General features: G+C 42.7%; 1 protein-coding gene across 2 annotated transcripts; it reads right to left on the reverse strand.

Annotated features, from left to right (window-relative positions):
• Positions 1-9,118: 9,118 nt before the first annotated feature.
• Positions 9,119-14,943, reverse strand: RPL15 (ribosomal protein L15). Of its 2 annotated transcripts, none has more exons than XM_021538096.3 (4): positions 14,882-14,943; positions 13,270-13,454; positions 11,904-12,040; positions 9,119-9,837 (listed from the first exon to the last, which is right to left on the reverse strand). In XM_021538096.3, exons 2-4 carry the CDS (start codon positions 13,439-13,441, stop codon positions 9,532-9,534), a joined length of 615 nt encoding a protein of 204 aa, XP_021393771.1. In that variant the 5' UTR covers positions 13,442-13,454; positions 14,882-14,943; the 3' UTR covers positions 9,119-9,531. The 2 variants fall into 2 exon arrangements, with proteins under 2 accessions (XP_021393771.1, XP_021393772.1); XM_021538097.2 differs by having other exon boundaries at positions 13,270-13,451; positions 14,882-14,935.
• Between the last annotated feature and the right edge of the window lie 22 nt (positions 14,944-14,965).

Below are 14,965 nucleotides of genomic sequence, written 5' to 3' on the forward strand. Positions count from 1 at the left end.
TTTATGTATCACTCTTTCTTCTCTCCTTTGCAGCAGCACAAACTTACTGTGATTACTGGTGTGTTTTACAAGGAAAATTCCAGCGAAAACTCAGCCCGGTCACCACCAGAGGCAAACACTACTTGCATCTGGGCCTTAAGTAGCACAAGTTTGTAGAAAATTAGTAGCTTTCATTTGTGCCATTTGTCACTGTGCATTGGCCCAGAGAGTGAGAACTGCCTTTTACATCCAAGTAAAACAAAAGCAACAATAGTCAAATCTGAAAATATTCTCTGAGAAATAAACCAAAATGGTTTATTTTGACCCTAAGACTTAGTACCTGTAACTACCCAAAAGATAGCTGGCAGCTCAAGAGCCAAGACAACTCCAGGCTCTACACAGCACAGTGTTTTTTCCCATGATCATTGTCTCACCCTGGCTAACTTGGAGGACAAAAGATGACTTACAGCTTCAAGGTGCTTAGCTGAATCAAGAGATGATGCATGGGACTCTGTATTGGACCTTGTATGCTGCTGGATTAGGCCCAGCTTGTCAAACGCTTATTCTGGCTTCTGTATTCTGCTAAGAGCCTAAAGAGTTAAAGTTATTAACTGGCTTCTGAATAAAATGCATTAGGAATAAATATGCTTTAGGATAAACCTATTAAATGGATAAAAATGCCATTACTAAGGGTGAAATATGATTGTGTGACCTTTTAAATAAATAAGCTGCTATGCACCAAATTATGTCAGATAATAAGCTTTATACATGATAAAGTCGTGCAGTAGGTCTCAATCTTCAGGCATTCAATGAAATATTGCTAGCCATAAAGGGCTCCTGAAATGTTACACTAAAGAAAATTGCTTCAAGCTATAAAAACTTAACTGTTAAGACAAATGGAGTTTCTCTCATGAAACCCTTTGCAAGGCATTGGTAGCAAGAGCAAACGCTTACTAGAAACAAACCTGAGGCTTTTGCAAGTACACAATGCTTCTTAAAATAACTCAGATTCCTGATAAATCTGGAATAACTCTATTGAAAGCAGAATGGTATAACCCCAAAACACCAGCATGAGATCCAAATTATATTTGTAGGGCCTTAGAAATATGTTGGTGGGATATCTCTGGGTACAAACATTGGTGTGTGTCCAAACTAATCTGCACTTGCAGTTTTGGCACTTGTACAAGCAGTGGAAATGCTGACCTCCCTGTCTGTCCTGAATCTTGGGTCTGGCTGTGTTATGCCTCAGCAACTTGCCCAGATTACTCCTGACACAATATTCCCACTAAAGGACCATTCGTATTTGATGGGATGGAAACAGAGCTGGATATTATCAGCCTTGTGAATAAAGGCAGATGTGCATCTAGCCAGATTCAGCTACCAGCTTCACATGCAGCAAAACTGGCTCTCTGCATTAAGTCAGAGTAAGAATTTTTTGCTCTAAACCATTACAAATAGGAGGGAAGGAAGCCAATTCTCTCGTTCCTTCTAGTAATCACAGGCAAACCAACAAAACCTCCTGGCGAGGCACTTGCAATTTTAATAAAATCATCATGTTCACTTAATCTCTTGTTACGTGAACATCAGCAAATAAACACAATTCCCAGCTTGGGGTTTGTGCTGGTTTTGGCTGAAGCAGAGTTAATTAGTTTCAAACATAGTTCCAAGGACTGGAAATACTCTTGGAATTCCCTGACACAATCAATTATCTTCTTAAAAAGTTGATATCAGACACTGACAAAAAGGACCGTTCCTGTTTCTTCTGGGTTTTCATTTTTTTGTTTGTTTTGTTTGTTTGTTTGCAGAGTATTCTTGTGTGGGGGTGTTTGTTGCTTTTTCCCCCTGAATTGGGAGAATGCATCCTTGAAAGGGTCTTCTTAATTTTCATCTACAAACGCTGATAATTTTTACCAAAGCTCAATCCAGTGCAATTTTTCCAGGAGGGGAAAGAGCCATTAAAAAGAGATAGCAAAGAGGCATAGCAAAATTCAAGCAGACAAACCAGCCTTGCTCCAATTCCCAAAGAGTTCATTCTCTGAACCTTAGCAAATAAAGAGGTACATTCTCCACAACTAGTTTTAGTGCTCCTGCTAAATTCAGAGAGGTACACTATGGCATTTTAGTGCTCCTGCTAAATTCAGAGAGGTACACTATGGCAAACACAACTGAAACAGGACCACTGCAAAGGAATGGGTGGCATCATGAGGCTAGCAGGGAAATTTTGTCATGTTTTTCTGAACTGGAACGCAACGTCTAGAAGCAAATAATAGGCAGGAGCTCAGCTGGATCCTGAAGATACCTTCAGGCACTTGCCATTTTGTTTTATTGCTGTTCTTCAACACTAGGGAATTGTAAGCATCAGTCTCACATAGAAGACACATTATCAGGGTGAAGGACAACTGCTTGTTATATAATCCTGCCAGATCCTTGATACAGCAGTTGTCAGCAAACAACCATCTTGCTCTGAGTCATCTGGAAAGTCTCTGGTTCAGTGAGCTTCCAGGAGTAGACCATCAAAACAGGTTGTATTTCCACTTCCCATTTCAAATTACAGGAGGCACTTATGAGTCAAGGCAATAATTTTCTCTTTATCTACTTTCAGATGCCATCCTGCATACGGATCCAGCCCGTGCACATGCTGAGCCAGAAGCTCTGTGGGAGTTCCCAGCCATTGCTGGATGTCACAGCTTGCAGCTGTCCTGGGTGGCTGCTGGCATGAGGGCCACCACAGTGTGAGGAAATCCTTACTCTGCTCTTCAGAGAACTGGAGATGCTACATGTGGGGCTGGACTTGCTCCACATTCACCAGCCTTTTTCCAAATGCCCATCACTGTTCCCTGTCAAAAGCAGGCACTGTGCCCATTAGATCTCTGGACTGGCCCTGCATGGCTATTCACATTTTTTTCTTGCTTTATTTCCCTTTGAGGCAATGCCAAGTCTTAATTCAGTGCTGGGTTACAGATCCCAGCAGGACACATTGCCCTGTGTCTATCTTGGAATTAGGAGGTTTCCCGCCTCAGAGCTGGCCAGCTCAGACCCACTGCTCTCCACCTCTGCTCCTCCCCGCCGTGCCTGACAGACAGAATCAGCTCTTGTGACAACAGCATTGGCACAAGAAGCTGAGCATCTCATCTTTTACAAACCAAACAACTACAGCTTTGGCAATCTCACTCCTACTGACTAACAACAACAACAAAAAGAACCTAGTCAGCAGCAAGCAGTAGCCTATTGCACAGAGCTGTAAATAAGCCCAGGAGAAACAAGATGGGTCAGCTTGGGTTGGCTGGTGGGTGCTGAAAGAGCTGGCCCAGGGTTACCACTTCAGTGTGGGCCAAAGTGGGGGAAGATGGAAGGCAATCAGTTCCCTGGTTCTCTGTCTGACTCCCTGCATAGAACAAAATTGCTTCAGCCTTTACTGCTATTACAAACTTCCTATGAAAGTACCATACAGTTCAATGCTCAAGCTGTAATGCAATTAATGTGATTTTAGGACAGTTTGCAGAATCTGCAAAAACCATCAAGTTTCATATCTGTGGTTCATTTCAATAGTCATAATTTGGCTAACAGAATTATTCATGCTCAAAACTTCTCTTTTTTTTTTTTCTTAAAACAGGTTAAAATTGCAGAATGTTGTCAGAATAGCACCTACTAGATGGTGAGATTGTTTGCTAGAGAAGAATTTTGAAGTTTTCAGTTCTAAACAGATGGGTCCATCACTGGAGAAAATAGAACTCATGTATGCCATATGCTTTACATAGTTTTATGACTCTTGTATTTTTTATTAAACTAGCCAATGAAAGTAATAACTATACTGGGAATTTTAATTTAGCCTCAGGAATCAGAACAGTGATTCAGTTTTTCATGGTGTTTTTATTTCTATTTTCCTTCTCAGCATCATAAATCATAAATCTAAGAATCGGGTTTTTAGTGCAACTTACAGTAATCAGCTTATTTTGTGCTTCCCATTGATATGGTATAACTATTGCTTTAAAATTGCTGTTTACAATGGACAGCAATCACTTTCCCAGCACAACTCATTGGTCTAAAATTAAAAACGTAGTATCTTACTATTAGCTCATATGGGCTTTTAGTCTCTGCCTCTTAAGAAAAGACTAACAGGCATCTATCAGAAATAAAACTACTTAAATTAAGATTGGGGATTAGATTCTACAGATTCAACAGAACCAATTGAATCAAGTATTTTCTATAATACTATTTTTAAAAAAGCAAACCTCAAGACAAGTCCTTTTACTTGCATGCTGACTTTCTGTGTGTAGTTGAATCTTATTTTGTGTCTTTTTCTGTATAAAAGATCTTAAGCAGATGCTCTCCACCAACATCCATAGCAGTAACTTGCAAAGTGAAAATAATACAAATGTTTCTGTTTTGCTTAAAAGGTTCACTATGACTATTTTAACTGTGCCTTGGCAAAACCGCTTTCCAAATAGTTGCAAACAAAGCAACTTATAAAACATTATTTTTATATATGGCTCTGAAAGAACTGAAAACACAAAGTTCAAAACACATAATTTATAAAGGTTGTGTAACTTGCTATCTAAATTTACCTGAGTAATCATGAAACCTGTGAGAGAGCAGGTGGATTGTAACAGCAGATGAGTTGAAGTGCCACGATTCTCATACAAGGAAAGGGTTCAAGTAATTGCTTGTTAGTCACAGAAAAACAATGCTGCAAGAAAACTGTATGAATAAATGAATGAGTGAACACTGGACTAATAAGCTACTTCCTCTGCTTGGTGGATGAGCTCTCTGGGGATGACAACTCATTTTCGTTACACTCCTGAACACAGTGCAGAGTTAACAGGGTTTTGGTTTCTGCCTGCTGCTCTATTGACACACAGCCTAGTGACAAGACCTGGGACAAGGAACGCTTGAGCACTGGACACAGGACATTTATTTCACAGCACCAATTGAGAACTGTCCTCCTGCTCTGGGTTTGGTGAAGTGCAGCCTCTGCCTGGTGTTTCAGGAAAGCAGATTGATACCAGAGACACGGTGGAGCTATTCTGATGAGCTGTAGGTTTGTTCAGCCAGGTGTATACTGTGGGCATTGCCCCACACAGCCCTGGCTGATGAGCCCTGAGGGACCCTGGCTAGCTGTAGCCTTGTCTACCAGGTGTTTCTGTCCCTGAGCAGCACCAGGGTACTAACAGTACTAACAAGCACAAGCCTCACTGAAAGCCAGCTTACTTGTTCTTTTTTTTTTTTTTTTTTTTTTTTTTTTTTTTTTTTTTTTTTACTTATCCTTAGGTTTTTTTTTTCAATCCTCATTTTCATGTGCCTCTCCATTCCTTTATTTCCAAGAGAACTCCTCAGCTTGCACAGGGACAGCCAGCTTGGGTCCAGAGGCACTCCTCTGCTGCTCTTGTGCAAGGAGATACAGACCGCAAAACCCCTATGGAGTCAGCTAGGGTCCAACATACTAACTAGCGAGGTTTTCCCAAAGCCTGGCATCACAAGTGCAGGGAGACCTGAGAAGGCTTGGAAGAGGGGTACCTGCCATTTGATAGAGCAGTGTCAGCCAGCATTGGTCTTATCAGAGCCAGGCTTAATTTAATCATTCATCTGCTCTCTGATCTCCAGGATACCCCTGCTCTCCATTTCCCTGAATGATGGAGAGATGACAGTATTTAACGAGATTGAATGTCATCTTCATTACAATAAGAGCCTTTAATTACATCATTGAACATCATTTGATACCAAAGAAAAGCATGCTATCTTAAATTTCAGGCAGTGATAAGGGGTCCAGAAGAACTGGGTTCCAGTCTTGGCTTTGCCAGAGGCCTCCTCTGGCCATTAGGTAAGAGCAGGATAGCCACTGAATTAAAGGTTGTGTAAGCAGTGTAGCTCAGACACTTCCTAACTGTAGGGAGCAAGGCTCTGCAACCTAAACACTCTGTGTGTAATTATTAAATTGAAGCTGATTCAGAACCTTGACACATAAAGAGAACAACCTACAGGCTCTCCATCTTTTTATATAGCTTTATGTTTCTAACAATTACTTTAAAAGGGTTGGATCAAAAACTTGGTGGTTGCTCAAAGCCCCAGAAAAGAGCATTCAATTCAAATCCAAATTGGATTTTTTTTTTTTTGTGGCTGCAGCAATGTTTCCATCACTCTGAGTATTTTGGCTTGATACTCTCCGAACGAGACTTGTGTCTGCTGGAAAAGAAAATGGATGTACAAAAATATGGTGTTTTTTCCCCAGCTTGGAGAGTGAGTAGATAATAGAGTAGGAATCAGGCTCTAATTTTAGAGCTTAGCTTTTTAATTCATTAGCTGTACAGAACTCTTCACAGGCAGTCACTTTTCTCTACTGGGTCAAGGCTAGGGAACAACTGCTGCATTACAAGGACAGAGATAAGTGAGAAAGTCGAGCTATAACTCTCCCCCATCGCTAATTACTTCATTCTAAGGCCCCCACAAAAATCACCAGTGAAATTCCATGACCTTCTGCTGCAAGGAAGGAGCCAGCTGCCTCCTCCACCAGCATCTGTGCCTTTCGCAGGCATCATGCCAGCATGCCTCTCCCAGCAGCACACAGCTGCCTCACAGAGATTCCCAATGCTTCCGAGACAAAGCAAGGAAACAATTGCACTCGCTGTTGATTAGTGAGTCCCTACTTTTCAACCTAGCTAGTGTTGCCAAGTAATGAGCACTTCTATTAGCTATGTGGAAGGGAGTTTCCTACTTGCTTATTTAAAGAACATCCTAAATCACACAATCTGTTTTTACACATCCCACCCTTCAGGACAGAAATAGTGCCCTTGCCAGGGCCTCACCTTGTACCAAAAGCTGAGTGATTAGCTAATCTAGGCAGCTGACACAAAAGTGAAATCCAGCCCAATAAAAGCTTACAGTCAACTATTTTCAACAGCACCTAAAACCAGGCTGAATCAGCCTGGTACTGTACAGCCCCACTCCTCTGCAGTTTAACTGTGGTATTCATTTTGTCTTGCCTAGAAACCAGACAGCTCTTTTAATTACATCCAAAACATGCCTGCTCAGACTGAGAAATGATCAGTCCTGCAAACAGAGCCAAGTAGATGGCTTGGAAACAGATGACGAGATTCCTCTGTCTTAATAGATTTGTCTAGTGAAATTCCTGAAGCTTCCTCTTCCCTCCCCCCACCCTCCTTCAGCTACAGCTTAGTGTCCCTGTCTCAGGCAGACCACCCTTGGTGTCTGGGGAGGGTTGAACTCATGTTACAGCCTCTCACTAGGACTGTCTCAGATGACTGGCTTCTACCACAATCTTCAGGAACACAGACTACCTGCGATCTCTTGAACTTGCACAACAGGTTCAAGAAGCAAGTAGGAAAGGCAGAGATAATAACCTCTCTCTACCTCTGATTTCTCAGGCCCACAAATTCAAACAAAAAAGCTCTTCCCCAATGCTTTTCCTTTTTAAAATGAAGATTTTAATAAAATATGTCTTTCTGCTTCACATAAATTCTTCACAGTGATGACCCAAAATCCTGTCTAAGAGCATGAGACACTTCCAGCGTGGAAAGACACAAAGGCAATCTGACTTCTTAAAGACTTGGAATGAGCTGTACATACCCAGAGCATCTTCTGAAGGCAACACCATCTGTTTCAAATTCCTTCACTGGTTTGCTAGATACCACGCCCTTTTAGATACACTGTCATCAGCAGTTTTCAGTAAACTTTGGAGGGGACAGTATTTTCTTTTAAATTTCAAAGAATTACAGGACCACAAGGGTCAATGTAAGGTAGATCTCACTGAAGACACCTGCCAGGTGCTGCAAGGTTTGAATGCAGGCAAACGACACAGCATTAATGCTGACTGCCCTGTCAACTGCTGTCACCCTCCCCCATCAATGCCAAGGGTCCCAAACAGCATAACAACCCCCAGTACAGTATCATCACTCTTGAAGTTGTCGCCTTAAAAAAAAAAATCCTAGATTTAGGTTGAAGGGACCTTGAAGATCATCTAGTTCCAAATCCCCTGCCATGGGCAGGGACACCTTTTTCTAGACCATGTTGCTCAAACATGCTCTGTACAGCTAATGAATTAAAAAGCTGGGCTCTAAAAATAGAGCCTGATTCCTGCTCCATTATCTAAAATAATTCCAAAGGAATTGACACACTGGCCACACTGGCTCTACCTGAAGCCGTTATATCTACAAACCAGACAGATCAGCCCCTCTCTGCAACAAACCCCTCCATGCTCAGGGGAGACCTCACTCATGAAATTTGCTCTGAGGAACTTCCACTTCTTGTCCTACAACATCACAGGACTATCTTTCCAGAACATCAGTGATCAGCTTTAAGGAGGCTAAAAAAAGTTCCCATATTTAGAGCAGATAGCTTTAATACTTTCTCACAATTATTTTGCATTTTTCTTGTTTGAACCAAACAAAACATGTAATCAAAGAATTGTCACCTTGAGCTATAGTTCCTGGCTTTGAGAACACACTGCCAAAATGCCTCTTCTTCAGACTACCACCCTCCTGTAAGAACTTAAACTTCAGTATGAAGTGCATTTCTCAGTTGAAGGGAAAAACATTCCACATCCCAAGATGAAGTTCCAGGAAGACACAGCTACTTCTTGGGCCTTCTATCAACCTCTTTTCCTATCATTACCTAATGGATATGATACAGAATCTGTGGAAGCTACAACAGCCATCCACCTAATTTACCAGGAACTGCATTTAATCTCCCAACCTTTATGTGCAAACTGACTTCATGCTGAAAAGGTCACACTGTTATTTCACAAAAAGTAGTCTAAATACATTAATCTATATAACTGTTCCTCAAATGTGTTCATTTCTACCTAACCATGCAGAGTAAATCAGAATGCAGATTTTAACAGACACAGGTTTTCTGTTCTGCTATCAAAAGGAAGGTTTAAGAAACTGTCCCCCCTCAATCTTGACAAATGGAAATACCTACTACTCTATAGTCAGTATTTCATTGTTCAGTCTAAAACCTTGTAATTCTTTGCAATGTGCTCACATTTTTAATTCTGTGCGCTGCAACGAACAGAGCAAGCTTTACGTTTCCGTTCTGTGCTTAGCTGATCTAGACAATGTTTGAGACGCCCAAGAGCTGGTTTGACACTGAAGAAGTACAAAAAAACAGAACTTGAAAAATAAGATATCCATTAGTATTTAATTATCCATAAAAAATAAATGAGTACTTTCAGTTTACATCTCATTGCACAAGATCAAAGCTGGCCTTCAGTCCAAGCACAGGACAAACAGAGACCCCAACCTACAAACAGTGACTAAATAAACTCAGACCAAGAATTTATGGACCAGCCCCTGACATGTGAATACACATTGCACACGTCCTTCCTTGCTATCAAAAGTGAAACCCATCACAGAACTCCATACGCAGGGCCTACAATCTCTGTAAGTATCAAATTTCATTTTCAAAAGCCTGTCAAAATATGGAAACACCTGAAGCCCCGGAGAATTCTACACTTATCCACATAACCCAAGAAGCAGCAGAAGCACTGTTAAATTGAAAACCTGCATGATCTTTATTAGATGGCCACGTGTACAAGAATTAGCGGTAGCGGTGCAGCTGCAGGGTGTTGCGCCTTCTCCAGGCCGCACGGCGCGAGCCACCGATGGTGTGGTGGAATTTGTGGCCCTTGCCGAGCCCACGGCTCTTGCGCCCGGCTGACGTCAGCCCACGCATCTCTCTGTGCTTGTGGACGGGCTTGGTGATCCATTGGGTGTCAGGGTTCCGCCTGATGGTCTTATGGAAGGGATCGATCAGGATCACTTCAAAGAACTTGTAAGTGGAATCTTCTCCCACCCAATATGAGTTCAAGACTCTGAGAGCCCCGCAGTGACGGCCAGCACGTTCCTAGAGGAAAAAAATAAATGCAACAGGCTGTAAAACCATGGGTGCAGGACACTCTTCATGCAGGAAGATTATTAACTCAAACATAAAATTTCAATTTTCCCTAGGAAAACCTCTTTTCTGGTAACAACTCATCCCCCTCCAGCTGCAAAGGTGCAAGAAAGTAACAGCTGAAAAAAAATGCTTTTACAATTAAAAAAAAGGCTGTTTGGATTCCTGCATGAAACAGGTTTTAAAGACCATGAGCAGGAAGGTGCTTGGTTGACAGAAGAAAGAATTTTGTGTACACAGAAGCACCCAGTCAGTAAAAACACAATGTTAAAAATAACTTCAACGTGAAGATGAAGAGCATGAGCTGCACTTGGGGTCATGGAACAATCTTTTATGGGAAGTTATGAAAGACTGATTGGTTTCCACATCCAAAGCTATAGGGGAGAAATAAATTTCTGCAGAGTGTAAGCCTGTACTGGTGGGAGTACAGGAATCGCTGATGCAACAGACCTTTGTAATTCACTGCTGGTGAATTAGTGTGTGCTATTCCTATCCTCACTTGTGGTTAGGAAGACACAATCTTAGTTCAGAAAACAAAACTAAGTAGCAAATAGCAATTCTACAACTCAATCTGCTTCTTCTGTCACGAATGTTCCTTATTTAAAATACACTAAGTGTGTTTAATTGTAGGACTTTATCATCATCATGGGGAAGCATGAACCAACGGACCCTATTCATCTTTTTCCCCAATGTAACCTTAACCTATTGTTACAGGCTGTCCTACACAGCTTGACTATTTTCTGCACATGGAATAACATTTTCTCAAGTCCTTTTATTCTAGTGTGAGAGCAACAGCTGTATGAAATATTAGAACACCAATCACCATCAACCAGCTTCTATTCAAGGATGGGAGCTCCAATGGAAGCTTTGCATTTCTGTAATCTGAAAAAATTAAATATTCTGGAAAGACTCTGTCAGATTCAGAAAATTTGAAGCTAAAGCTGAGGGCAAATAACCTCTTCCATAGCTATTCTAAATGAGCATGTGATTAGCCATTAGGTAGCTGGGAATAACACATATGAAGAGAATGCCATGAGCACTGATAACAGAATAACATTTTTAATTCAAACTCATCACCTGTGTTTCTTTTAAATAAACATGTCCCATTTATATTTTTACCCTGAAAAAAAACATTCCACCATATTCAACTTGCAGAAGTCACTCAGCAATATTTTCAAAGTCCTGAGAACAGAAAAGTCTTCTGCTTCAAGATGGAAAGGCAATGACACCCTTCCTCCACAACATCTAGTTTGAGAATGCAGCCTGGTATTAACTAACCCACTGAAAAAGGTTTTTTTTTGTAAAGGTGAGAAGTCTATCTCTTCCAGACTACAACTGTGATAGCAATGAAGCTTATAAGATCTCATCAAATCCAAGTTTACATTTTGAGTATTTCAGTAACAAGATCTCACCTAAAAATAAGTTAACCACCAAGCTGTGTGCTTGTGAGGTATCAGTTTTTTATAAAGCAGCAGAAGGTCTCTGGCACACAGCCTTCAGCTCCTGCAATACAGCTAAGCATGCTGCGCAGCACTACTACACAAACAGGTGCTACAGGCTTTAAGACAGGAACTCACGTGTACTTTGTGAAAGGACCATCACTAGCAGCTGGTGACCCACAGCACACAGCAGAGAACACAGGAGTGGGATTTATTGACATGTCAGACCTTAGCACATGCAAGTTCTTACTTCTCATGCCTAGCTATTTTAGTGTGGCTTGGACTAGTTATGTGTTTTTCATAACAAGCATTGTGGCATACTTGAGAAGTATGAACCTCACTAAACCACTCAAGTGGTTCCCATAGACCCCATTTTAAAAGTCTGAACAGTTTTTTTATTGTCTCAATAGAGCTTTTAAAGACATGCTGCTTTCCTGCCACCATTATTCAGAATCTTACTAAAAACTTTATTAACAAAACAGCTGGTTCGGCATTGTACTTTTTGTCTTTGAGTATTTTCAGCTTTTACAGACTAAAACTTTCCAACCCAAATTTGTGAGCAACAACCAAAACACTCACCTCTGCTACAGACTGAAGACTCCGGGCAAACTTGAGCTGGTTAACACCATGATGCACAGGTTTACCATAGGTTGCACCTTTGGGGACCGGGCGTTTGCGGCCACCACGGCGAACACGGACACGGTAAATAACGTAACCTAAAACAAACAGCGACTCAGGAACTAGAACAATTCTAGTAGCAATTGTACTGCATTTCCAATCCCCCAGAATTTACATGAAATGCCACAACAAAGTCATTTTACCAATTTTTACCAAAATTTACAGCTTGAGGTGGATAGTGCAAGGCAATTTTGTTATTTTCATTACAACTGAGTAAGAAAAGTGATATCCTGTTCCAAACCAGAGCTTACGGCACCCTTCCACTATCCAGTCCCAAACCAAATAAGATCAGCAAAACCACTAACCAAACTGCACAATTCAGAGGGCACCACTCAAAAAGCACAAGCCATCCACAAACCCTGCTGAAATCTGGTCACTGAGAAATGACAAAACTAGATAAACAGTAACAGAAGTGTCACATCTTAGCTTTTTATTATCTTTGTGAATAAATACATGGATTTCCACAAGTTAACATGGATAGCCACTTTTCCCATTTCTTCCCTGACCAGTAACTGTTTTTCAATGACAGTACAAATTCCATCATCTTGCTCAAGAGCATGCAGCTGTAATAGTTATAATATGGCTTGGGTTGGAAGGGACCTTAAAGATCACCCAGTTCCAGCCCCCCTGCCATGGACAGGGATACTTTCCACCAGACTAACTGGCTCAGAGCTCCATTCAACCTGGGCTTGGACATTGCCAGGGATGGGGTATTCATAACTCCTCTGGGCAATCTGTTCGTTCCAGTGCCTCACCACCCTCACAGTTTCTTCCCAGTATCTATTCTAAACCTGCTCTTTCAATTCAGAACCATTCCCCTTTCCTGTCACTCCATGCTCTTGTGCAAATCTCTATCCAGTTCTCTTGAAGCTTTTTTCAAGGTCACAGTTCAGTCACCTGAAAAAGTCAAAGTAACACATGACAAAACTTAGGTAGAGAAAGGACATCCCCCAAACCTAGGATACTAAAAACCCTTCTCAATTGGGTGGCACTAACATTGCACAAGAACAAAAATTGAGGCCAAAGCCCATTTGATCTTCACCTGCCAGAATGGCAACAGAAGGCCATGTGAAATTAAGTGAAGGTTCTTAGGCTGTGGGCACTGCTACCAACTGAGGACATTTAGGATACTCTGCTCATTTCATTCAGGACACACCAGTTTATCGGGGGATACTTCAGTTTCAGACTTTGTTAGTCTGCTGTCACCAAAGGAAGCCGATGTCACTGCATCGTGAGGCACACAGACGGCACCTGCCCGTGCCAGTACCTTGCTTGGCCTTGTATCCCAGCCTGCGGGCTTTGTCCGGCCGCGTGGGGCGCGGGGCGCGGTGCAGGGCCGACAGCTGGCGGTACTGCCAGCAGCGCACGCGCAGCAGGAACCGCATCACGTCCGACTGCTTCTTCCTCCACAGCTCCTGGATGTACTTGTAGGCACCCATGTCTGTCTACCTGCTGGACAGAGAGCTCGGTGAAAACACTGCACCAAAAACAACTCCCAGCAGGAACATCTTCCAACAGGGGCACTGCACCAAATCACACATGGAACAGCACTGGAAGACAGGGAGCTCTCGCGCTTCTCTGTACCATTGACACATCTGGGAACATGGATCACACCTGGCAGCCTTCAGCATGACACCCTGCAGTCATCATTCCCAGCAATTTTCTTCCTTTTGTACTTATTCTGAAGTGTTTAAACTCCTCAACTGAGAAATTTTCGGATGCGCTATGTCTGATACTACTGAACCCAATAATTAACACCTAAATCGAGTTTTACATACTACCAAGAACTACAGGGCTGTGAGAAGTCTGGCCTTTGTTGTTTACTCTGACTTTCCTATAAAGGTTTTACTTCTAAATGAAAGCTTAACAGTTTTATTAGCAAGTGGCAGTTTAACAGTTGCTTAAGAAATGAACTGGATTGGGACTTTTGCTTCCTTGGAGCTATTCACACAGTGTCTACCACATCTCAGAAGGACAAGGCCTTCCCCGATATCTGCTGGAACTGGGCTTTAAGTAAAATGAGGCGTACTGACTGTATCATACTAAAAAAGAAGTGTCATAGCTCAGTGTCCTACTGCTGCTGACATTTGTGTTTTACTTCATAGATGCACTGTGGGCTTTCTTAAGAGTTGTTTTTAAAAATCTTTTGTGCTGAGCATCATCGGGGGTAGTTTGTATTGACTTCAGCAGAGGAAAGGCTAAAGACAAAGTTTCTACAGGTCAAATTTTGTCCTTAAGAAAACAATGATTATTACAAACTCCTTCTTCCGAGCTGAGTATGTCTTAATAGTATAAATACAAATATGTGTTAAATGAGTATGTCTGAATAGTTGAAAGCGTTTCAAATATCACGTATTACTTTACTTTGTCATCACGTTTACTCTGTTTTCCTAAAAAGCTGAGGCCTCTGCAGCAATCAGCACATGTACCTGAGCTCCATCAAGTCCCCACCCAATTCACCATTAGCTACACGCAGCTCACTTTATTTACGTGTAAAAACACGCCATAAACAGTTCGTGTGTGATTTTGGATACCCCTCGCTGGAACCTGCCCAGCTGTAACTCATCCATTCCCATCCCAGCCACCCCACCTGTTCAGGGCCCAATTGCACAAAGCCCCGCGATCAAACCGCAGGCCCGAAGCAAGCCAGGGCGCGCCGTCTGTCACGGACCCGCGCCGGGCCCACCGCGGCTGCCCCGCTCCCCTCCCGGCGCAGCCCGCGGGCCCTGCTCCACCGGCCCGCCAGAGGCTCCGCGCCGCAGGAGCAGCCCCGTCCCACCCGGAGGCGGGCGGGCGCGGCGGCGGGCCGGCCGGATGGGCGCCGGGATCCCGGGATGGGCGCGGATTGAGGGAAAGGCCGCGCGCGGACCGGCCCTCACCTGATGGCGCCCAGACACGGAAAGGAAAGGCCCTACTTCCCACAAACCCTGGGGCCACACGCACTTCCGCCGGCGGCAGCGGCG

Source organism: Lonchura striata, chromosome 1, assembly GCF_046129695.1.
Source record: "Lonchura striata isolate bLonStr1 chromosome 1, bLonStr1.mat, whole genome shotgun sequence".
NCBI classification, from domain to species: domain Eukaryota; kingdom Metazoa; phylum Chordata; class Aves; order Passeriformes; family Estrildidae; genus Lonchura; species Lonchura striata.